The 24,128-nt window shown below is 40.9% G+C and overlaps 1 protein-coding gene across 2 annotated transcripts in view; it reads left to right on the top strand.

Annotated features, from left to right (window-relative positions):
- The first annotated feature begins 21,966 nt into the window (after positions 1 to 21,966).
- Positions 21,967 to 24,128, top strand: part of slc6a5 (solute carrier family 6 member 5) — a 64,170-nt gene continuing 62,008 nt past the window's right edge. The window contains exons 1-2 of one of the 2 annotated variants that reach the window (XM_059973974.1): positions 21,967 to 22,227; positions 22,622 to 22,754. In XM_059973974.1, coding sequence (XP_059829957.1) covers positions 21,970 to 22,227; positions 22,622 to 22,754 — 391 coding nt within the window. In that variant the 5' untranslated portion in view covers positions 21,967 to 21,969. Of the gene's footprint in view, positions 22,234 to 22,621; positions 22,755 to 24,128 lie in introns of both variants that reach the window. The other variant, XM_059973975.1, reaches the window with a different exon arrangement.

The following is a 24,128-nucleotide window of genomic DNA, read 5'->3' as shown; positions in this document are numbered from 1 at the left end:
GAATGTGCAAGCACCTTACAGATGGCACCAGAATTGATCTCTGATCGCTAGAGCGCCAGAGCATCGTGCTAATCACTATGCAACCACGGCACTCTGCCTCAGACCCTTTTGTAAGTTGTATCATAGTATGACTGACGTATAAGTGCCAAAACGGGTTATGAAAATCAAAGATCTGTAGATGCCAGAAATGTGGAACAAAAACGGAAAATGTCGGAAACACTCAGTAAGTCAAGCAGCATCGGTGGAAAGAGAAAAAACTCGTGATTTAGGCCAAAGGTCATTCTGACTTTGGCTTGTGGTTCGTCTCAAAAGCATTCATCAGAATTGGTTAGGGTGACCACTTAGAAGAGCAGCTGCATTCACTCTTTCACTGAGCTTTCAGTTGCCTGCCAGACCTTGCCATCCTGAGGATAAAAATATGTATTATTTAGGTAGCTTTAAGAATACATTTTACTCGTTAGAAAATATTTTGAATGAATTTTACTTACCCAACCCCACTCCCAGCCTGCCTTATCTGTCAGTGCCTTCATACACTCTTACAATGAAGCCCAACATAAAGTTGAGGAACAGCACCTCTTCTTCCCTCTGGAGATTTTGCAGTCATTTACTCATTTTCCATGGATTCTGCCTGCCACACCGAGTGTTTGCAGTTTTGGGTTCAAACATGCAGACTAATTTATAGCCTAGGTGACTTCAGGGGAAGTGTGCACCAATTAAATGTAATAATGATTCTGTGTGTATCTAGACAATTTAGCAAAGACATTGCCTTTTAATGTGCTGGTGAAGTCTATTTTTAAGTTGAATAGTGCTGTGAGTTCCAGTGTTTTGTCTCCATCACATCTGAGTCACCCCTTCATTTAAAACAGTTACGTAAACAGAGGCATTAACAAACTGAACATTCATCTGTTAGCAAATGGGATTAATTTAAGACTATGTTTACATACAAGTTAACATACAAGTTTATTTTTCTTGAAGGGGAACTGTTGGTAAAGCTAAATGATTTTTGTTCTGTTAATTGTTCATCTTAACTTCAAGAAACAGGGACTAGTAGTGCAAAGCTGGCCATTTGCTTTCAAAGTCACCCATGGAGATCTGGGGATTCTGATTTGCCTCCATATGAGCTAAAAGAAAGTGCATGCTAGATATGTGTCTAAGAAAAATAGTTTCTCACTTTCAAACCAAATCGCCACATAATAAATCTGTGCCAGACCTCTCAAAAATACACTTAAGACATAAGTATATGTGAATCACTGCCAGAATTTGCATATTGTTGGGAATAATAGCACAGTATTAAAGTTCAAGTTCAAAGTAAATTTTATTATCAAAGTACATCTACATCACCACATACAATCCTGAAATTCATTTTACTGTGGGCATACTCAGCAAGTATATAGAATAGTAACTATAACAGGATCAGTGAAAGATCAACATATTGTGCCATGCAAATATAAATAAATAGTAATAAATAATGAGATATAGACTCTTTAAAGTTGTGGGAAACATTTCACTGATGGGACAAGTGTGAGTGAACAAGTAATCCAGTGGCCAAGACCAAAGGTCTGGGAAGATTCTCAAATCTCACCCGCTGGGCGGCAGGATAGCGTTGTGGCTAGCGCAATGCTTCACAGCACTGGCAGTGAGATTGGAGTTTGTTTCCCGCCACTGACTGCACGGAGCTTGTACATTCTGCCTGTGCTCCAGTTTCCTCCCACATTCCAACGACATACAGTTAGGGTTAGTGAGTTGTCAGCATGTTGCAAGCATGGCAACACAATCCTCGCTGATTTGAGACTGATGCAAAACAACACATTTCACTGTATGTTGCACTGTGCATGTGACAAATAAAGCCAATCCTATACCATGCGGTTGAGAGATTTAATTTTACTGAATTAAATAAATCTTAAAAGATAAAATAGCATCTGCGATAGTAAACATAAAGGCCTGAAATGTAAAAAAAACAATGGATTCACTGATGTCTCTCACATCCTTACCCATCTTGGTCTACATGTGACAGTGGCCCCACAGCACACATTCACCGGTCCCTCTGAAGGGGGCCAGGATGCCATTCATTTGTACTGCATTAGTATGGGTCACCAAGTCACAGTATTGAGGAAGGACCATCGGATCATTAAACACAGACCTTGCCATTATGAGGATGAAAAGTAAGTATGTATTACTTATGTGGCTTTTAGAAAATATTTTGATGTGAAGTAAAATTATGTATTAACTGAAGTTGTTACTGTAAAATAATGTCTATCATTAAGTTCTTAACATTTCCACTTTGTGGTTTTTCACAAATACAAGTTAGGATATTTGGATACAAATTGGGGATTGCTATTAGCTGAAATATAAGCATGGCTACGGGAACATAACTAAATATTCATGATAATAGAAAAACACACCACAGGAGCACTCTGTAATGTCTGTGTATTCAATACCTCTGCAGTCTCATTACACAAGAGCTTTTTGAGTGATGGTGGCTGAATTTAGTCTTTTAAATGTCTTCATTATAAAAGACATTGCATTTTAATAAAGTTCCACCGCAGTGCTAAAAGTCACATAGGGAATTCCTGCAGTGAACCTGTCAGATCATGAAAGATGCCTAATAGAACTGTGTAATAGTCCCTCAAAATACCCATTCCAAGTTTTTGTTATGATTCTTTTGAAATTAATAGAAATTGGTAAAAAGAAAACAGATTCATAGAGCCCTCTACAGCGCATGAGCAGACCTTTTGGCCCATCTAGTCTGTGCCAAACCATTAACCTGCCTCATCCCATCAATTAATCTGCCCTCCATGCCCCTACCATCCAAGTACTCATCCAAATTTCTCTTAAATGTTGAAGTCAAACCCCCCATCCACCAATTGTGCTGGCAGTTCGTTTCAGACTCCCGCCAACCTCTGAGTGAAGGAAATACCCCTCGTGTTCCCCTTAAAGAGCAAATATAATGGTGGAGAGAATTTACGTGCATGATTATCCTCTTGGCCTGGTCACTTGGTAGATGCCATCAGCTGAAAGTAATGTGTTTAGAAAGGATAAGAACAGCAGTCTGATGTAATTTTGGTTTTATGCTGAAATTCAACATTATCACCTCTGTCTTAATAAATGTTAACCAGGTCATGTTTAATATGGATCTGTGTGTACTTAAAACAATTTAGGTGTACTGTCTACTTCTACTTAAACACTGCAGTTGTCCACCTTTCAAAGCCTAATTCTGTCTTGAAGCTAATGCTGGAAGTAACCTGTGTTAGAAATGGATTGGTCTTTGTTATGGTTTTCTACTATCAGCATATGAGCAAGTTATTTTTGTGTAGCTGAAGTATCACTCTGTTCCTTGCAGCATATCCCAATGTGAGCAGGTAATATCTGAAACAACTGGATAAAAGGAGAAGTCAATGCGGAATATTGAGAAGAGGAAAAAACATTGTAAACATGAATTTATTGCAAACGCTTGATTATCTTTATGTTGTCACAATGTACAATAAGCAGTACATCTGTGGGGATAATGTCCTGTGTGATTCTAGGATGTCTGAGAACAATGTAAATGGGCTGCAGTGCTTATGCATCGATGCTTCCTCACTGCATGTGTGCGGTGTTGCTAACCAACCTTCGACTCGTGGCATTTCTCGGTATTCAGTAAAAAAAACTTGTCTTTTCCATAAAGGGAGATGAAAGGCTGCCCCAGTATGTGATATCTGCATGAATGCAGTTTACAGATTCTACACATACTGCACCAGTAGCAAGCAAGATGAACTGTTTACGATTTCTGAATTCTGAATTGGAGAACAATGTTCTGCATGTCTGAAGCCACTGTAAGTTTAGTCCTGTAGCCATTGTGACAATGATTGTAAGCCTCTCAGATTTCAAGACTGAAACTGTAAAAATTAGAGTTAGTTAGCCTGTGAGGAGAGATTCAGCAGACTAGGTCTATGCACTCTGAGGAATGTACCTTTATCGACTGATGTGTAGTCACGTGATAATTATGCAGACCCTCATTCCAAAAAATGGTTGCTGCAACCTCACCTGTCATACTACTTCCCTGTTAATCCACTGTATCAGATGCTAAACATTAAAGGATTGATCTTAAGCTGAATAATTCTATTATGTTAACGAACTTGACCTGATGGCAAGAACATTGATTTCTCTAACTTCCGTTAATGCCCCTCCTCCCCTTCTTACCCCATCCCCTATTTATTTATTTATTTATTTATTGATTGATTGATTGATTGATTGATAATTTTTCCCTTTTTTTCTCTCTTTGCCCCTCTCACAATCACTCCTTGCCTGCTCTTCATCTCCCTCTGGTGCTCCCCTCCCCCTTTCTTTCTCCCTAGGCCTCCCGTCCCATGATCCTTTCCCTTCTCCAGCCCTGTATCCCTTTTCCCAATCAACTTTCCAGATCTTAGCTTCATCCCTCCCCTCCCTGTCTTCTTCTATCATTTTGGATCTCCCCCTCCCCCTCCCACTTACAAATATCTTACTATCTCTTCTTTAAGTTAATCCTGACGAAAGGTCTCGGCCCGAAACGTCAACTGTACTTCTTCCTATAGATACTGCCTGGCCTGCTGCGTTCCACCAGCATTTTGTGTGTGTTGCTTGAATTTTCAGCATCTGCAGATTTCCTCATGTTTGCATTGTTAACTTTATACTGTCTTTATAACGTCAAAGGTAAGTTTCTTACACAGAGAGTGGTGGGTGCATGGAACACACTGCTGGTGAATGTGGTAGAGGCAGATATAATAGGGTCTTTTAAAAGTCTCTTAGATGGGTACATGGAGCTTAGAAAAATAAGAGGGCTATGCAGTAGGGAAATTCTGGGCAGTTTCTAGAGCAGGTTACATGATCAGCACAACATTGTAGGCCGAAGGGCCTGTAATGTAGATTTCTATATTTCTAGTTTCTATTCCAGATGTAAACAGGAATGAACCAAGAAACCGTCAGTCAATCTGAAGAAGTTATTGAACCACTATCAGTGATAAAGTAATCTTTATTTAGAAAGGTGATGAGTAAATCAAGATGCACAACCCTGTATTATTTTTAGAAAAAATAGATGTGTGAATATGTTGCTTGAAATCATAATTGAGGTAAAACAGAACTCTTTTTCCTGCCTTAGGCCACGAATTTATCAATCACCCCTCGTATGTGCCTAATGATAAACCTGAATATGATATGGGTCTGTACTGTCAATAAACTGATTGTTTGGAATCAAATGACCTTGCCTGGTGTCTCAGGGCTGGGTGTGTCTGCACCCATGCCACCCCCTGCCCCTGGCACTCCTTGTCTGCCACCTGTCCCACAGCACTCCACCATCGCCATTTCCAACATCCTTTGCTCCCGCCAGATTTACAGACTCATTCTTTGCTCCATGTTGACAAATGCAGTACTGTGCAAAAGTCTTAGGGACCTTAGCTATATATACAGTATCTGTCTGAGAAGGTGCATGATTACCTTCTTGTGTTGAAGTTCAGTGATTTTGTTTCCTGCAATATGCAATTAAAGTACTGCTTTCTGTCATTCTATACACAGGTGCACAACTGACCAATGTGGAACAATAGATTTGGTTGGCTTTTGGACATGTAATTCTTTTGTCCTCACCCCTTATCTTAAGTTACAAATATGCACAAGTCAAGCACTTATTAACTTCTTAAATTATACTATTGCGCCTACCTCAACCACTTCCTCTAGCAACTTGTTCCATATACAGTACTCACCACCTACTGTGTGGAAAAGTTCTCCTCAGCTTCCCCTCTCACCCTAAATCTATGCCTCCTATTTTTGGTCTCTTCTACTCTGCTACCATCCTCTGTATCAAAAGTTTTGATAATTTTAGATGTTCCTATGAGATCTTCCTCATTCTTCAAGGAGTAAAGGTCTAGCCTGCCAATCCCTCCCTATAAATCAGGCCCTCCAGTCCTGGTAACATCCTTGTAAGTCTGTCCAGTTAACCACACATTTCCTATTACAGGGTGACCAAAACTGTAGACAATACTGCAGGTGTGGCCTCACCAATAAGCTATACAACTGCAACATAATGTCCCAGCTTCTTCCTCTACACTAGCATCATGATTAGCACAGTGCAATTATAGCATCAGTGACCCAACTTCCTTTCCTGCAGCTGTCCGTAAGGAGTTTGTATGTTGACCCATGACTGCATGGGTTTCTTCAGGGTGCTCTGGTTTCCTCCCATGTTCCAATATAGTATGTGCTAGTGGTTAATCGGTTACATGGGTGTATCTGGGTGGCGCAGGCTCATTGGGCAGGAAGGGTCTGTTATTATGTCGTATCTCTTCAATGCCCTTAATGTTGAAGGCCAGTGTGCTATACACCTTTTTTCACCTCCTTGTCCAACTGTGATGCTACTTGCAGCAAACAAGGCTCGTACTCATAAGCAATATACACAAAATGCTGGAGGAACTCAGCAAGCCAGGCAGCATCTGTAGAAGGGAAATAAACAGTCAAAGTTTTGGGCTGAGACACTTCCAAGAACATCACTGCTGAGTGACTCTTCCTTGCTGCCCACAGAATAATATTAGCTGCATTCCAGTCTTCAGGAACTTCACCTGGCTCATGATGAAGCGAATATCTCTGTAAGGAACTCTGCAATTTCCTCACTTGACTCCTGCAAAGTCTGAGGATGCACTTGGTTTGACCTTGGGGATTTATACACTTTAATGCTCCAAAAGGCTTTAAATACCCACACCCTGATATGAATATCAACCAATAGAGGTGATACTTCTGGTTTGTGGTTTCAAAGAGGCCTTGATGAAAAACCCCAGTGCATTTGTAGCAAGTATACACTACAGTATCTGATTATGTGTTAATGGTGAAGTGAGTAAATGTTTGTACTAGTGGATGTACTAGTAAATGCTTCTACTAGTGGATGTACTAGTAAATGTTTGTACTAATGCCAGTTAAGCATGCTGTTTCGTCTTTGAAGCATTTTAGATGAGTTCAGGCAAGTGAACGTAATGTCGACCTGTGTCTTGCAGTTTGTGGAAAAGCTATAGTGAATCACTGACTGCAGGATACATACCCAGTAAGTTATTGCTGGTGCAAGTAAATGAATTGAAAGTTTTGTACTGAAAGAGTTTATACTGGTGAAGCTAGCAAAAAGAATAAGGTGATTGTCAAGAAGAGGCATTAATATCCATTCTAGTTGGAAATGATCAGTGGCCAGTAGATTTGGTGTTTCTTTACACACCTTATGGCACATCAGGTAGCATTTTTGCTGTAGCATTTGGCTATTTTTTACAATATTTTTCACTCAACCTGACACAGACACAAAGCAGATTCCAAGTCTGAACCATTGGTCTTGAAGACCAGTGCTGATGACACTACACCACTGGCCAGAATGTTGGACCAGAATGTTACTTTCCACTTACCAGCCAATGCCTTTGTGTTGAAGAGGCCTTTCTGAATTTAGGTATGGATTGCCTCTGGTGTCAAGAGCTGTCTTCTCTCGCCTTGCTTCTGAAATTCGAGTTTGTGGCCACGTTTTATCCAATGTTAAGATGAGTACAGGTACTGGAGAAAACAGGCAAACTGAAGTGCTTTATGTGCAGTGGATGTTTCTTCAGAATAATGTTGCCAAAACTTTCTATCATTTTGCTGACAATTGCCGCATCATCCACATACTCTCCATTTCTATGTTTTGCTACTGTTAGTGCAAATTGGGCAATTTCCTGCTGAGGTTAAGTGGCTAAAACTTGATGTATACCAAAGCATTTTGCAGCCAAATTAGGTGTGATCTAATCATTAGGGTATAATTCAGCCAGCTCTCAGAAACATGTTCACGAGTAAGAGATAGATATTCAGCAGGAGACACAAGAAACCTGTCAGCCTCTTCAAATAGTACAACTTCAGAAGTAATTCATTTAATGCCTCAGCATATAGCACTCCATCAATACCACAGTGGGACATGAAATGACAGCCTTATGACTCCTTGGCTTCTAACTGAGTCACACTGAAGTAATAAGGATGAATAAACTGATAAAATGTAGCATCAGATTTTGCACTCAATTAAATTGGGTATTTAATCAGTGAGCAAGTGACCATATGAGCAAGCAATGTAGATGCTTACTGTATAATGATTGATAAATTAGCAACTTTCTACATATTGAATCATCACTACTCCTCGTCATTGTGGAGAGGCTTATGAGTTCCTGAGATCTAGAGTCAGAAGTTTTGTCATCTGGTGCTCAGCTCTTGCTAAGGTCACACATGGCAGTAAGATCAGAGAGGAGATTCCAGACAAAATGTGATCCAACCAAGAAGACCTCAGTGGTGGATCTGGTGGAAGATGATGACATATCACAGCAGCAGTGAAGGTGGAGGAAAGCTTCAGCAATGAAGGGTTCCCGGTTATCTTGCATTCCATGCCACTGGACCCTGGCCCTTAACAGACAAGGACTGTGTGTGACCGTCTGTGCATCAGCCTCCTCACATGAAACAAAGTCATTACAGACAGTCTCCATTAACATCCCAGATTGGCCTCAACAGCCTCCTGAGGACCCACCAAAAGACAGCCCCTGAGGAGAACATCATACTCAACTCATTGCACTACTACTACTATTTAATGAATATCTAATGTGATGGTTTCTTCAAGTTGATATATTTGTTATTCATTGTTTATCATACTTTGTGTCCTGTGAACATTTAAGTAACAAGGAATTGTGACCAAATATCAAAAGAGAAGAGACAAAGTGTGTCATGGTCCCTCCTGGCAATCGCCCATCTGGCTATTTACCTCAGGAATTGGGCCTCAATCACCTCGTTTAGTTCCCAATCATTCCCAGGTTCCACTAACTACAAACACCTGCTTTCCGTCAGCAAACGCAGTACATATAAAAACTCAGTGAGCTCAGCAAGGAGCTGCCAGTTCATTGGTTGACTGTGGTGTGAGTAGCCTTGTTTCCTGGTCTTTAGGAGGACCAGTTCTTGGTCAAGCATTGCTCCTGGATACTGACTCCATGCTTGCTATGTTAATAATGCCTCCATGCCTGTGTTCTGCACTTGGGTTTGTTCCTATGCTATGTCCTTGCAGCAAAGTGTTTCTAAAGTTGCCTGGCGATTCAAGCAAGACAAGAAGTCCAAGATTGGATGAATACAGGGTGGAAATTTTAAAATAAGGCCAGCAACAAAAATCAATGATCAGAGGAAAATATTTCTGAAGCAATATATGTGAGTTGACAGTAATGGATACTATTATCATCTCCTTGAGATGTCTTAACTAGACCTGTGCACCACTGGGGAAGCTTTCCAAAAGCTTAGATATCAAGGAAGAGGATGTGCTGGAGCTTTTGGAAAGCATCAAGTTGTATAAGTCACTGGGATTGAATGGGATGTACTCCAGGCTACTGTGAGAGATGAGGGAGCAGATTACTGAGCCTTGGTGATGATCTTTGCATCATCAATGAGGATGGGAGAGGTTTTGGATGGTTGTGGATGTTGTTCCCTTATTCAAGAAAGGGATTAGGCACAGCCCAGGAAATTATAGACCAGTGAGTCTTATTTCAGTGACTGGTAAGTTGATGGAGAAGATCCTGAGAGGCAGGATTTATGGACATTTGGAGAGGCATAATATGATTAGGAATAGTCAGCACAGCTTTGTCAAAGGCAGGTCGTGCCTTATAAGCCTGATTGAATTTTTTGAGGATGTGACAAAACACATTGAGGGTGGGTTAGTAAATTTGCTGATGGCACAAGGTTGGGTGTGTTGTGGGTAGTGTGGAGGACTGTCAGAGATTACAATGGGACATTGATAGGATGCAAAACTGGGCTGAGAAGTGGCAGATGGTGTTCAACCCAGATAAGTGTGGAGTGGTTAATTTTTGTAGGTCAAATATGATGGCAGAATATAGCATTAATGCTAAGATTCTTGACAGTGTGGAGGATCAGAGGAATCTTGGGGTCTGAGTCCATAGGATGCTCAAAGCTGCTGTGCAGGTTAACTCTGGTTAAGAAGGCATATGGTACATTGGCCTTCATCAATCTTGAGATTAAGAGCCGAGAGGTAATGTTGCAGCTATATAGGACCCTGGTCTGATCCCACTTGGAGTACTGTGCTCAATTCTGGTCGCCTCACTACAGGAAGGATGTGGAAACCAGAGAAAGGGTGCAGAGGAGATTTACAAGGATGTTGCCTGGATTGGGAAGCATTCCTTATGAGAATGGATTGACTGAACTCTGCCTCTTCTCCTTGGTGTGACAGAGGATGAAAGGTGACCTGACAGAGGTGAATAAGATGATGAGTGGTATTAATCATGTGGATAGTCAGAGGCTTTTTCCCAGGGCTGAAATGGCTAGTACGAGAGGGCATAGTTTTAAGGTGCTTAGAAGTAGGTACAGAGGAGATGTCAGGGTTAAGTTTTTTTTATGCAGAGAGTGGTGAGAGCCTGGAATGGGCTGAAGGCAGCAGTGGTGGAGGTGGAAATGATAGGGTCTTTTAAGAGATGCCTGGATGGCTACATAGAAAAATAGATGGCTATGGGTAAAGCCTAGGTAGTTCTAAGGTAGGGACATGTTTGACACAGCTTTGTGGGCTGAAGGGCCTGTATGGTGCTGCAGGTTTTCTATGTTTCTATGAAAGGAAGGAGAAATATCTCAGGGTGCTCTGTGTTAGTGTCAAACCAGTCATAATGTAGAGATAGTGAATGAAAGGAATTGTTGGTCTACATTGAACGAGAGAGAATATTTTATTCCTAAAATAGTAATCCAAGTTTATCTTTTTACTTTCTACATCTAGTAATACCCTGAATTAAATTTGGCTGCAGCTCCAACAACATTCATTAAACTCGTCAATATTCCTGACAAATCAGTCAGGTCAATTGCCAATCTATCATCATAAACATTCACTCCCTGTGTTTGCATATTGGGGTAGCAATGTTAACAATGCAGTACATTAATTTTCAAAGTCACCTTTGTCTGCAAGGTCAAAATTTTTGCCTTTCCCCCTTGGTTGCAGAAGAATACAATTAAGTGGCTTTTGGAGCCACTTCAGAGAACTGTTAAGAGAAAGCCACCTGGTGTGGTGATAAAAGCATTAATACATCTCCAACTTTGTGGACCAGGTGAGTTTTCATAATACGTGAGTAGCTTTGTTTTTTCTGTATTTATATCTCAAACAAGACCACTACCTGTTGCTGCCTTCTGGACTTTACTAGGTTCAATTTACTTATGGCATAAATGGTTGTATTTAAAAAAAAATGTTTGATCTGTCATTCATCCATTCAGAAAAATTAATAAACATGAAAATCCTCAACAAGTAGGGTATATAATGTTCTTTTCATGGAAGCAAAAAAGTAGGCAAGCCAAGTTTCTTTCCTCTGTGGAAGGAAACTAAATAACTTACAATATTTATTGAGTTTAAATCAAAGAATAAAGGGCATAATGAGAGGCATGTGATTACCTTTTAGAAAGAAAGCTTTTCATTGCCGAATAATGATACAAATCTTTCACCTAAGATTTCGGTGTCAACTGTTTTAATGGGAAGTATTCAATAGGGCACTGCTTGCAAATATTGTAAAATGATTTCAATGAGAACCACAATTACAAGCAATTTTAGTTAATATATAATGAATGTTCACCTAAGACTGTCATGTTCTTATACATAATATTTTGATAAATTTTCCATGATGAAACTATTAACTGGGTGCTCTATATGTATATATTCTGTGTATGTGTGTGTATATGTAAAGACATCCAAATATGCTGAAATGTTTTTTTTATTATTTAGCGATACAGAGTGGAGTAGGCCACGGTCCCAGCAACCCCACAGCCAGAATTTTACCTTGGGACAATTTACCATGACCAATTAACCTACCTGATAGATTGGACAGAGGGGAAACTCTTCGAACCTCATGACAGTTGTTATCTTCGCTCATTCCTATCTTACAAGCATTTCCATGTCCAATCAGAACAAGTTAGAACATGCAGAATATTGTACAGCACAGGAACAAAACCTTGGCCAGGCATTCCCAGCCTGAGCTCCGTGGCCATTAATACCACCCGCCGTTATTGGTCTGCTTTTCGCTTTTGGTGGGAATTCCTCCCCACGCATCGCACGACAACCTTACTGTTTCTTCAGCATTTTGTCTGTTCTATGAAGCCGAGTTGCTAGTTCGATGCTCTGATGGAAGGAGTGCAAGGAGTCGGCTGGATTTGAACCCAGGAGAACTCGTCCCAAAGTCCGGTGCGGATGCCACTGCACCACCGACAGGCCAGGGGGTATTGGTCTATGGCTTTTTTTTAAAAAAAAAAGTCCCATCTGCTTATACGTGGGCCATTTCCCTCTATTCCATGCCAGCACATATGTTTGTCTGAATACCAGTTAAACACTACCTATGTTTGTACGGGCTCTCCTTGCAGTGTATTCCAGGCACTTCAAAGAAGTGACAGGGACATGGTAGAAATGTGAAGGGGGAAAAAGTTTTCTTCCTCAAATCTTTAAACCTGTTCTCTTCTCACCATCAACCTATGCTCTCCGTTATTTGATATTTACACTCAATAGGTTAGTTAGTCACTGCCTGCAGAGAGAACAGAAGCTGTTTTTTCAGGAATGCACTTTCTGTCTGCATAGTTGCTGTGTCTGTATTCACCAGGACTCTCCAGGCTGTACATTATTTCCATAGGTTTTCAGCATGTGTTATGCCTTTTGTTGCTGTTGCTACAGGTTTGACTTGTTGGTTATATTATCTGCTAAGAACATCAGACAGCAAAACCTTCACTGGACTGTGACTTAGCTGTAAACAGACAGATTTATTAAGCATAAAGTCAGTAAGTTTTATATAACAGGACTGCATTGTATCCACCTTTTGTCAAAACTCAATGAGATTTGGAGAAAGCAGCGGACCTAACACATTGATGCGATCACAAAGGATGTACACCAGCATTAAGAGTTTGAAGAGGTGTAGCATGTCACCCAAGACACTTACATATTTCTAAAGATGCACCATGGAGAACATTCCGACTGGGTGCATCACAGCCTGGTGTGGAGTCTCCAATGCACAAGTAACTGCAAATGGTTTTAGACTCGGTCAGCTTGATCACATGCACAAACTACCCCAAAATTGAGGATATCTTCAAAAGGTGGTGCCTCAGGAAAGTGGCATCATCACTAAGAACCCTCACCTCTTCTCATTACCACAGGGGAGAAGCTATAGGAGCCTGAAGACCCACACTCAATGATTCAGTTATATCTTCCATCAGATTACTAAACAGTCAACTAAAACTTTTTTTTTGCAACACCTACAACACGTTGGAGGAACTCAGCAGGTCAGGCAGTATCCGTGGAAAGGAGCAGTCAACATTTCAGGCCGAGACCCTTCATCAGGGTCAGGGGCCCTCTAAAGAAGGTGGGGGGGGGGAGGGTGGGAAGGAGAAGGCTGGTAGATGCCAGGTGAAAAACCAGTAAGAGGAAAGATCAAGGGGTGAGGGAGGGGAAGCAGGGAGGAGATGGGCAGGAAGGTTGAAGAAGGAATGTAAGGGGAAAGCACTTTGTGTAGTGCAAGAAGGCAGAATCATGAGAGAGGTGATAGGCAGCTGGAGGAGGAGGAGGAGGCAGAGTGAAACTGGGATGGGGAATGGAGGCGGAGGAAATTACCAGAAGTTGGAAAATTCCCACCTTTGCTGCCTATCTTGTACGTGTTGCTTTGACCACAGCATCTGCAGTGTACTTTGTGTTTACTCTTTTTTTATATAGTTTTGTTATTTATGGTAATTTTATTTCTTTGCGCTATACCACTGCTGCAAAGCAACAAATTTCACGCCATCTGAGTCAGTGATAACAAACTTACTTTTGATTCTGCAGTTGTGGCAATCCTTGCTGAGCTGCAGTACTAATATGCATGCAATATCTGGACACTGAGTGTGATCAAAGTTGATGGTGCCTCTAGTAGTCTTTCCAATTCAGCAGACAAGGTGAATTCACAATTTTCTCCCAGGTTTCCCCGGAGCCAGTAGGGTGAGGAGAAGACGTCGCATCTGCCCTCACGGAAAACTCGAACCCAGGTGCAACTCGGACCTAGGACCGATGCTGCGGAGGTTCCGCTCCCCAAAGGAGCGTGAACAGACATGCACACCGCAGATGAAGTGGGGAGCACTTGTTTCAAAGAATACAGCCTGCTCCCCATAGCCCGCAGGCCGTTTCCTGCTGTGGCACATGTACAATCCAGGCTGGCGCGCTGAGCCCGAGCTTCATTGACAGCCGATGGACGCATATGGCAAAAGCGACGGTAAAATGCACATGAACAATGTTCGTTGATTTGGAAGCAGTTTCCTCTTGCCGCGGGAGTCCAGGAGCTTCCACACTCTCCCACGTTTGTTTCTCGCAGTCTATGTGGCACACTTCACTCTTAAAAGATTATTTGTTATTTACTATGTTAAACGGTACTCCCATCCTGCGCCATCTGTTCCTGGCATCGGAAACAGTGTCAGTATGCATTTAGGCATGAAGCGATATTGGAACATGTCATCTATCGGGGCCACACTGGAGCAACCAGGTCTGTTTATTCGCTGTCTGCCTGTGTGTACTTCACGCGGCGAATCCTTAATCAAGACATTTCCTAAAGATTGGACCGAAAGGCAAAGTTAACTCTCACCCACAACGTCCGCTGAGAAACACGGCTGGAGTATTGAAAGTCATTGCACTGTTTTGAAGATTTTATGCAACGCTAAGGACGGGAAGGCGTTTCGAAGTAAAACTGCATTGGCTGGTGTTTTCCTACCCCCACCCCTACCCCTAACTCTCATCACCTATCCAGATATTCATGGAGATGTCCATCTCTCCATCCCCAAATGTATTATTCAATAAAGTTGTAGATACGAGCATCGCCACCACGATGAAGCAATGTCAGCTCCAATAGAAAGGTCATGTCATACGGATGCCAAACTCGCGTCTCTCCAAACCCAACATTTACTCCCCGATAAAGGCCGGCGAGCCCCCGTCCGGCACGAAAAGCGCTTCAAAGATGACGTCAAAATCAGCTAGAAGAAATTCAACATCCCATATAAAATCTGAGAAGACGTCCACACCTGAAGGAAATATGTTCAAGAGGAAGTTGTGTCGCATAGGAACGATCTCTGTTGTGCCACAGAGAACAGGCGGCAGCCACGAAAGGCGAGACTGAACATCCAAAAGACCCAACCACTACCCACAGCTACCATTTGCTCCTGTCAACATTGTACCAGAATATGTGGATCCCAGATCGGCCTCTACGGTCATCCGAGGACCCACCATCAGACAAACCTTTAGAAGGACATCAGACTCAACTCGAGTGATTGCTGTAAAGACAAACGTTTAGGGGAGTTGCATCTACTCACCTGGACTCTGATTAAAGTAATATAACGTTAATTTATTAATGATTGATTGCCGAGATTTTACACTATTGATGTTTTATACCTTTGCACAGAAATTTTATTTCTTGCCACCTTCTCAATAGTGTTGGACCTCTGGAAAAGATTAATGGAAATTACACGATCCCTGTGCCCATGTTGTGACGTTTTTGAGTCTTTCTCGTGGCAAGGTTTGAAATGTTTGAAATAACTTGTCTTGCCTCCAGCTTCATTTTATCATATTTCGAAATTGCGACTTCCTCTAACATTATTGAGCGTTGGAATCAAATCAAATTGCTAGATGAAACATGTAAACCCAGATGTTTAATGTAAAAATCCGCTGCAAATAACTGACATTACAAGACAAATCAGAACTAAGTCTGGGTTGATTTCACTTGATTATAGTTGAACAGTACATTGAAACTTAGTAACGATAAGTTTTGTGTCTAAAAGTATTTAACGTTTTCCGACATAGTCGAAAGCAATACTTCAAGTTCCACCTCAAGTTTATTGTTATTCAACCGTACACATGTTGTTTTTGCCAAAGAAAACAACATTCCTTGGGACAACACAGTACATATAACCCATACACACAACACATTTAAATTAATAAATAATAAGGAGCACTTAAGACACAAGTTAAAAACTGAACAGTATAATGCTACTAGCGTTTCATGAGTGATGAGACCTAGGTGGTGGCAGGGAGTTCAGTAGTCTTACGGCCTGGACATAAGTTTACTTTATTCCCAATGGAAATATGTTTTACCAATACAATGACCCAACTAGATAAACAACGAGATTGTGTCGTTAACTTAATTCGCTGTTGTCTAGTCTTGCATACGATATGAATTTCCACATTAAAACTCGCCTAGCAGTAAATATGGCCCACTTTTTTCAGGACTTTGTTGTTAAAGCCTTGGTACTGAGGACAACAATTCTAATCTTTTTTTAAAAAAAAATAACGTGCTTATATTGAAGTGGCGTCATGCCAAACTTGTACATTCCTTTAGGCTATCTCAATTTCATACTCAATCTCATTCAGTATATATTGATATAAAATAGACAGGAAGAAACCGGATTCTTTCGCAAGCTTTGTTTAAATTAAGATATCAAAATTCAGAGTTGTAAACAAATTTATTATCAAAGTACTTCCGTGAGATTCATATTCTCGCAGACATTCACAAAGAACAAAGAAATACACTACAATTATTGAAAAGCTACAGGCAAAGATTGGCAAGCAAACAATGGAAAAGAAGGCATATATGCGAATACAGGTAAAAGCAAATAATATTGACAACAATAAATAAATATTGCAGAGAACATGAGTTCTCATTTATACAAAAGCTAAATAAATAGAAGACTCGTTGCCAAGAAGGTTGCATTAGTATAGATGTAGACGGCAGTTTACTGGCCCGTTAAGGGGGATGTACAGTATGTTACGAAGAATTTCGGGCGAAGACGCGCCACGAGTGCTTTAAGCAAAGCTATTGTTAATAACTGAGAGAATCTAATCCTAAAGCTGGTGCAAACGCTGATCATTTGTATACGATTTGTTTGAATACGTTGTTTCTTCCTAAAACCTCGCTAATAATTATAAGCCTTATAAAACGAACAGCGTTGCGATTGTCCAATCTAATCACACGAGTGACCTCAAAATACGTTCGGATGGTGAATCACAGCTTGCGTTTCCGCAGATAAAATTCCTATAATTGCTTGCGTAATGTTTCATTTAGGCGTATTACAATATGGGAAATATAATCTCAAGCTATTTTCCTTTGGGATGTTTTAGTGGATATGAAACAGCCAAATACCTAAATACAGCAAGTACCCAAATACTCTTATTTGTTAAGAATGTGAAATAAACAGCATTCACTTCGCTACAATGGTCTCTATGTATTTTCCATTCAATGATTTTAATCATTGTTTTACTTCAATATTTCAATGGTATTTAAATTGCAATGCTAGTACGTGTAACTTTTTAGTGACAGTAGTCGGAATAGGATAAATGTACCTTGGCTAAATAATAAACATGCTGCTTTTAAATTTGGACTTTAAAAAAAATCGGCAGGTTAGACAGCATCTATGGAAAGGAATAAATAGTCGACGTTTCGGGCCGAGACCACTCATGAGCTTCTCCAGCATTTTGAATGTGCTAGCCCAGATTTCCATCATCTGCAAAATCTCTCGTTTTAAATAAAGAATTATTGGTTTCAATGCATTTATTCATTTCAATATTTTAAAGAAACCAGACGCTTCCCTACCCTCAAACATATATTAAGGGGGAAGGGAGGGGAGAGAGAGAGCTAGAGAGCAAGAGAGATAAAGAGAGGAGGGAGGAAGAGGGAGGGGGAGAAGGAGTGGGAGCGGGGGAAGGAGAGAGAGAGAGCGAGAGATGGGGAGTGAGAGAGAGAGAGAACATTTTGACTTAGTGTTTGCAGGCTCCAATCGATGACGAAAAAGTAAGGAAATTTTTGAATGTTGTAAACACAGAAGTAGTTTTGGTTTTACCGATGGCATCATTTCGTTTTCTAAACACAAAACTGAGCAGGAAGTTTTGCTTTAAACTCTTCAAAAAAAAAGACATCTTGAATAAAATCTCATGAGCTTGACGCTGTTGCGACAGATAGCTTACTTTTAGATACGTTTTGCTAACTCGGAAATGATGACCGAGCCGTTTTCTGTTTGACAAAAATGTCTTTCAATCTAACGATAATGGAATGTGAAGTATTGCTGACACCTTCAAATGACATTGAATTTGTTTGATTGCGCATTTTCCCTCAGTCAGAGATTCCCAGAGATATCGGCGACTTGTTCCGGATTCCTGCGCAGATAACCTCTGGTGCTAAAGCCCGTTTGAGGTCTCTATACACGGTGAGGTCACCTGCTGAAAGAGCACGGCAGAAAGTCAATTACTGTTATTCAGCTTTGACAAAGTTATTAAAAGCGGTATACGCTCTCAGGCGGCTAAGTGGGTGACGGTTGAAGAGGTGTTGGAAATTCGGAGTAACACACACAAAATGCTGGAGGGACTCAGCAGGTCAGGTAGCATCTATGGAGAGGAATAAATAGCTGAAGTTTCGTGTCGGGACTCTTCATCAGAACCCCTGGTCTCGGACCGAGAGCTTTCTTCATCAGAACTTCTGTTCTGGTCCGAAACGTCGGCTCTTTGTTCATCTCCATAGATGCTGCCTAACCTGCTGAGTTCTTCCAGCATTTCTGTTCGTTACCGGTGACTACAGTTCTGAACTCTGTTCTGCTCCATAGCCATAAGGTGAACAGAAGAGTTCAAATTATATTGGCGATGGATAATTAAAATATGTTAAAGTGGGAATATGTAGATATGGTTCCGACAAAGCATGCACAGTCTGAAGTTAAATATAGGTGAGTGCAAGTTTACTGAAAGTTATGTAATCATTTATCTGATTGTTACCTTGGTTTTTTTGATTAATTAATTTAATTTTTAAAACGGCCGCCTCTCCTGGGACAAATATCCAAGTGATCTCAATTAATCCAATTGTATATCGATTAGACACGTTACTAACACAAGCTGATGTAATAGATTATTTGAAATATCTCCACTGGCACGTACAATGTGGAGTTGTTGCCTTAGCCCTCAATAGTTAATCAGAGGCAGCACACCGAGGACTTTCAGAGTGTCCTCTTTAGAATGTCGGCAATACATACGGCCAGAGAGCAGTTGGTTTAATGATGGAACGCAATGCAGCAATCCGGCAGTTTTAGGAGAGGGCGGGGTGCAGCGAGTGGGAATCAGAGCGCATATTTCAATTTAAGCTCCAGGAATGTGAGATACATCTGAAGTAGAACCCAGGTTCCAAATCTTAACGCATTCTAATGTGATGTTGGTGTCCACTCAAAGTTGTGAAAGAACAATTCAGAATACATATAACATTAGACTTCCGCCGCGTTTTAAACTGTCGATACTTCAAAGCGTGTTATGAATGTCGAATTTTAAAGAATTTCTCCTTTTGACTCGCTTAAATGACTGACTCTGGGTATTTCGTTTACGATAGACATGTATCCGGGAGCAAAACTTAGAGCTCAGCGGACCTAACCGAGTGGAGATAAGAGGCCGGTTCTGCCCCATTTAGAAGCGAAGGAATGACTGGAGGGGGATGGAGGCGATGTTGGCGAGGTGGTTCACGAGCGGTTGGGAGAAGGGTGGGGTAGTGATGTGGAAATATCATGCGCCGCTGGGCTGGTTCTTAATTTAGGATTACAACTCCATGTTTAAAAACTAAGGTTTCCCCTGTGTTCATTGCAGCATAATGATCAGAATCGCGAAGCCTTCCTCAAACTTCTGTCGTTGCAATGTCCCATTCTCTCCACACACCCCAAACGTTTTTCAGTTAAGGTCTGCACATAATAGAAATTCATCCTCACATCCCTACTGCGAGGGGTGAAGAGCACGAATATTCAAATATTTTATTCAGGATATTAAACTTATGCCAGCAGAGTTTGGACTTAACCGCTTTGACCGGCTCACTTCAATACAAAACGACGCGTACTGTGCGTGGCGGTGGGATGGGTGCATTGCGTCAAAGAATACATTGACTATGTTTTAAAGTACGGCCGCTATAAAAATCTAACTCTGGCCAAAACGAGCAAATCAACCCATCCCATCAGACCTTTTTAAGAAAATTGATTATATATTGCATGAACTCCACCCTGTGCCGGAGCGTGGGTGGATGCAGTCTTCTATATAAAGCTACATTTATTCTTAAAGAGCTGCAGTAAAGCAATCTATTTTTACTCTTGGCTTTTGGTCAACGGGCCGGTAAAGCTGACGTAAATCGGACGCACCCAAAGTTCCTTTCCTGAATCACTTATTCCTCCACAAACTTAAGTCTTCCACGATTATAAGAAAATGGCAAGATGTAAAGTGTTTCCTCTGGTCTTGAACTATGTGATTCAAGTACAACCCCCCCCCCCCCCACTTAACAGGAAAACAATTAACAACATTAAATGTTTTAGTACTGAGTATAGGATCTCAGAAGTTGTTTCATTTAAGACATGGTATAAAGTTAAAAAGCGTTGTCCGTGGCCAATAGTACTTAGCATGGAATTTAATAGCTTAAGAAGTTTCATTGAAGACTTGCGGTAAAGTTATAACGCACTGTTCATGGCCAGCACGATTTAGCATGGAATTTAACACCACGAAATAGTTAACGGCTTAATTTTGAGTAATGAATTTGTATTCCTCGCCCCCCCCCCACCAAGTTTATTAATTTGGTAATGTGAGTCATTCCATACGCGCAATCTTTGGGACATATACGTACGTGAGTGACAGCTCGCTAACATTTGCGTCTTTTGTTGTGTGTTTAAAATCAGAATCCAGGGGTAATGATTTATCAAACACTTATTATCAAGAAAATGTCAGACGAAGGGCACCTTGGTATTTACTGACGCACACCCAATCTGCACAGGAACGTATAGAAAGCGCTTGCTCGTAGCTGGGAGAAAATCATTCTAAGTGGCATTTCCCACTGCTTCCCCCCTCCTCAAATCTGCCGTTTCGCAAATATGGTGAGTGTCATTGTTTCTCCTTTTAAATCTATTTCTGGATTCTATTTATATTTATGTAGACTTAGAGAGGAAATAGTTCTGGTCGGGATTCGAATGAGTTTTCTGAGATTGTCAGGGTGAACTAAGTTTTCTGACCGAAGAACGGTGGAGCTGTCTGTGGTGCTGAACCTGATAATAAATAGTAGGCGACAACGCGAATATGTTGTTATAACTATTGAAAATCTAGGAACATCCTAAAGTAACGTTGGCTTACCCGCAACACTCGGCATACATGGGAAGTCTGAATTAAAAACTCGTTTTTTTTTTTGCTTTAATTTAAAATTTGTTCTATAACACTTGGCCCTTAGGCGGGTTCTACCTCAGAACAGGCAAGGCTAATTTTAAAAATTGGTATATATTTAATCGACGGGCCCTAGAAAACAACAACAACAAAAAAGATCATTGCTTTCAAATAGTCAATAGTGCAAAGAGGACTGCGATTGCCTAGCATCGGGTAATCGCTACCTACTGCAGTCCCAAGAAAATAACCCAATGCGGGTTCTGAGTGACAGGAAACAAATGGGGCGTTAAATTAAAGATTCGTATCGTAATTGTGGAAGAGAGAGCCGGGCACCCTGCAATCCGTGAGCAGAAAGCCAAAGCATTGTGCAAGAGCAGCAGATGGGGAGAAGTGCTTGACAGGGTACCGTTCAGCTGCTGCGTCGGATGGGCCATTTAAACATTGACAAAATACCTACACACCACTCCCAATATGAAACTCGCATACTCCTTGCCTGCCCGCCCTGCTATTAATTGAATAAATAAGATTGTTTTAAACATTTGACAAGCGCGGTGGTTTAATTAGAATTTCGTATTTCACAGGACAGCATAGACCAGGAAGGCATGACCAAGCAAATTGCCAGCGGTGGGGATACTTTCACCCCAGAGATGCCCAGCAGAATTGAGGGTGCTGGGGTACCCAGAAACAGCCCGGAAACTGAACCACACCTACCTTTAGATGGACAGCAGGCCTCCGTATTCGCTCCTCAGCCCACCGGCTTAGCTCTCAAAGAAGCCAAACCTAACGAGTCTGAGACCGTCAAGATTGGGATATGTATGAATGCCTCCACACAACCCAACTCCGCCGTTCGTCTGGATTCTATCGAAATTTTACCCCACAAGGATACTTCAACTGACAAAAATGATCACGCAAGCTCTGCTTATTGTAAGATCACCGAGGTGGAGGTAAATCGCTCCGCGATAACCACAACGGAGCTAAACGACGCCAAAAGCAGCTGGGTTTCGAAAAGCCCTAGTACGGTGGTCCTGGGAACAGATGGTAATACAGTTGTATTTCCGGGTAATGCCAATAATGTAAGTGTTTCTCGATTTTAATTCTGCAGTGAAATTAACTAAACTGAAACAATAATAACTCCGTTTGAAAAATAGTTCCACATAATTATTGAAAAGGGAAACTTTTCTACGGTATTTAAATATGTAGACAGAATACTCGGAGGAAATGCTGCTTGAAGGTTAGGCTACTCTAATTCCATTTCATTCATGGGTAATTGTTTTTAAAGTAATTTGTCTCAATGCAGTTCACTTGAAATGCACATTCACACATAGATCTAAAATCTCGTGATTTATTTTGAATCAAGACTGCAACAAAAAAAGGAATCTGACATTGGGATAAATAATGATAAATCGTATTGTAACCAGTCGCCATTATTGCAGGTTTGCAGAATGAGCTACATTTTATTTTCTTTAGGAAGATGGAGATGAGAACAAAGCCAGAGGAAACTGGTCGAATAAACTGGACTTTATTCTGTCTATGGTGGGCTATGCTGTGGGACTGGGGAACGTCTGGCGGTTTCCCTACCTCGCATTTCAAAACGGCGGAGGTAAGATCCCAGTGTAGGCGATACTCTGCGACATGCATCAGTCGTATCTCATAGACAGGAGAAGGCACAGGTTCACGAGCATCGGAATAGGGGGCTTGGAGTAGGGGTGCAGAAGGTCAGGAGACTGCACCAGCAGCTGGAGTAAAATGTTTACAAGTATCCTTGGCTTTTTATGAGCAAACTGAAAAAAAGAATAGAATCATTTGCAGTGCTATAACGGAAATGGAGGTTCTTTGATTCAGAGATAGACACATCAGTCAGAAAAAAGCAAACAAAAGCCTTCTTTTAATAAAAAAAACAAAGTAGTTCTTTCTCTCTATCTCTCTCCGTTGTTGACGCAAACCATTCGAATAGAATTGGTCTCAAACATGAAAGGAAACCTGTGATTTTGTGTAGGAAAGCCAGAATTTGGGACGTTTTAAGATGGAGGGGAGAATCCGCGAACCTCGAGGATGTTGCCTCCGCATTCTGCGGCAGTCCTCCTCACTGCTGAGGTGAGCAAGTGGTCGTGTGTGCACTGCGAGTGAGGCAGCTGCGTATTAATACTGATTACCATTGATTCCACAAAACGTTAGGTGAAGATCGTACAAACAGATGTTAAAAAAGCCCAAAAGGTACACGCTTTATCAATGTCCAAGATAATTTCACGACATGGTTGTCCATAGTCTAGAAAATCATGGCAACGTCGTTTATTTTTATGTTAGTTTATTAATTTTGGATAATAGGTAATCTGTTCGGAAATATCGGTGACTAGTCAATAGGAAGTATCAAAACATGTAAATATAAGCGTTTTCTTCTAAAATAAATAATGTATGAAATTATATACAGTCAAAGTTCAGAAAGTGTAAAAGAACACTCAATTACGCTGTGAATAGTCGTAAGGTCTGTAGTAATAGAAGAATGTGTTTCCGTATACACTAATTCGCATGTAACCCGGCATAGTATTAGATCTTTAAGCATGAGGCACAAAAAATGTACATTTACAAAAAAAAGGATATATCTTCAGTTACAATTTAATTGCAACAAATTTTAACCTGCATTATGTTGTACATACGTGAAATGCATACCCTTATACAGTACGTGCATGGACGATTATGCAGATGCATCTAACAAACGAACTAAGTTACGCTACGTGGAACGATTCATGCACTTGAATGCGACATACATTACAGCAGATGTCACTAGTGAATAATTCGTGTTAGCATGTTTACAATAGGTTTGCTTTTGACACGTGTATTATTTTAAATGTGTTGTGCTGAAGTTTCAATTGAATTCAGTATTTTGAGTCCCAATTGTTAAAAATTGCAACCAATTGAATGAAGCTGAAACAGTTTAAACTGTTTCATAATAATGCCAACAAATAATATATTCATA

This window comes from Hypanus sabinus, chromosome 7 (assembly GCF_030144855.1).
Source record: "Hypanus sabinus isolate sHypSab1 chromosome 7, sHypSab1.hap1, whole genome shotgun sequence".
NCBI classification, from domain to species: Eukaryota; Metazoa; Chordata; class Chondrichthyes; order Myliobatiformes; family Dasyatidae; genus Hypanus; species Hypanus sabinus.
The sequence above is the reverse complement of the archived record's forward strand: the minus strand, read 5'-3'. Positions and strand labels throughout refer to the sequence as shown.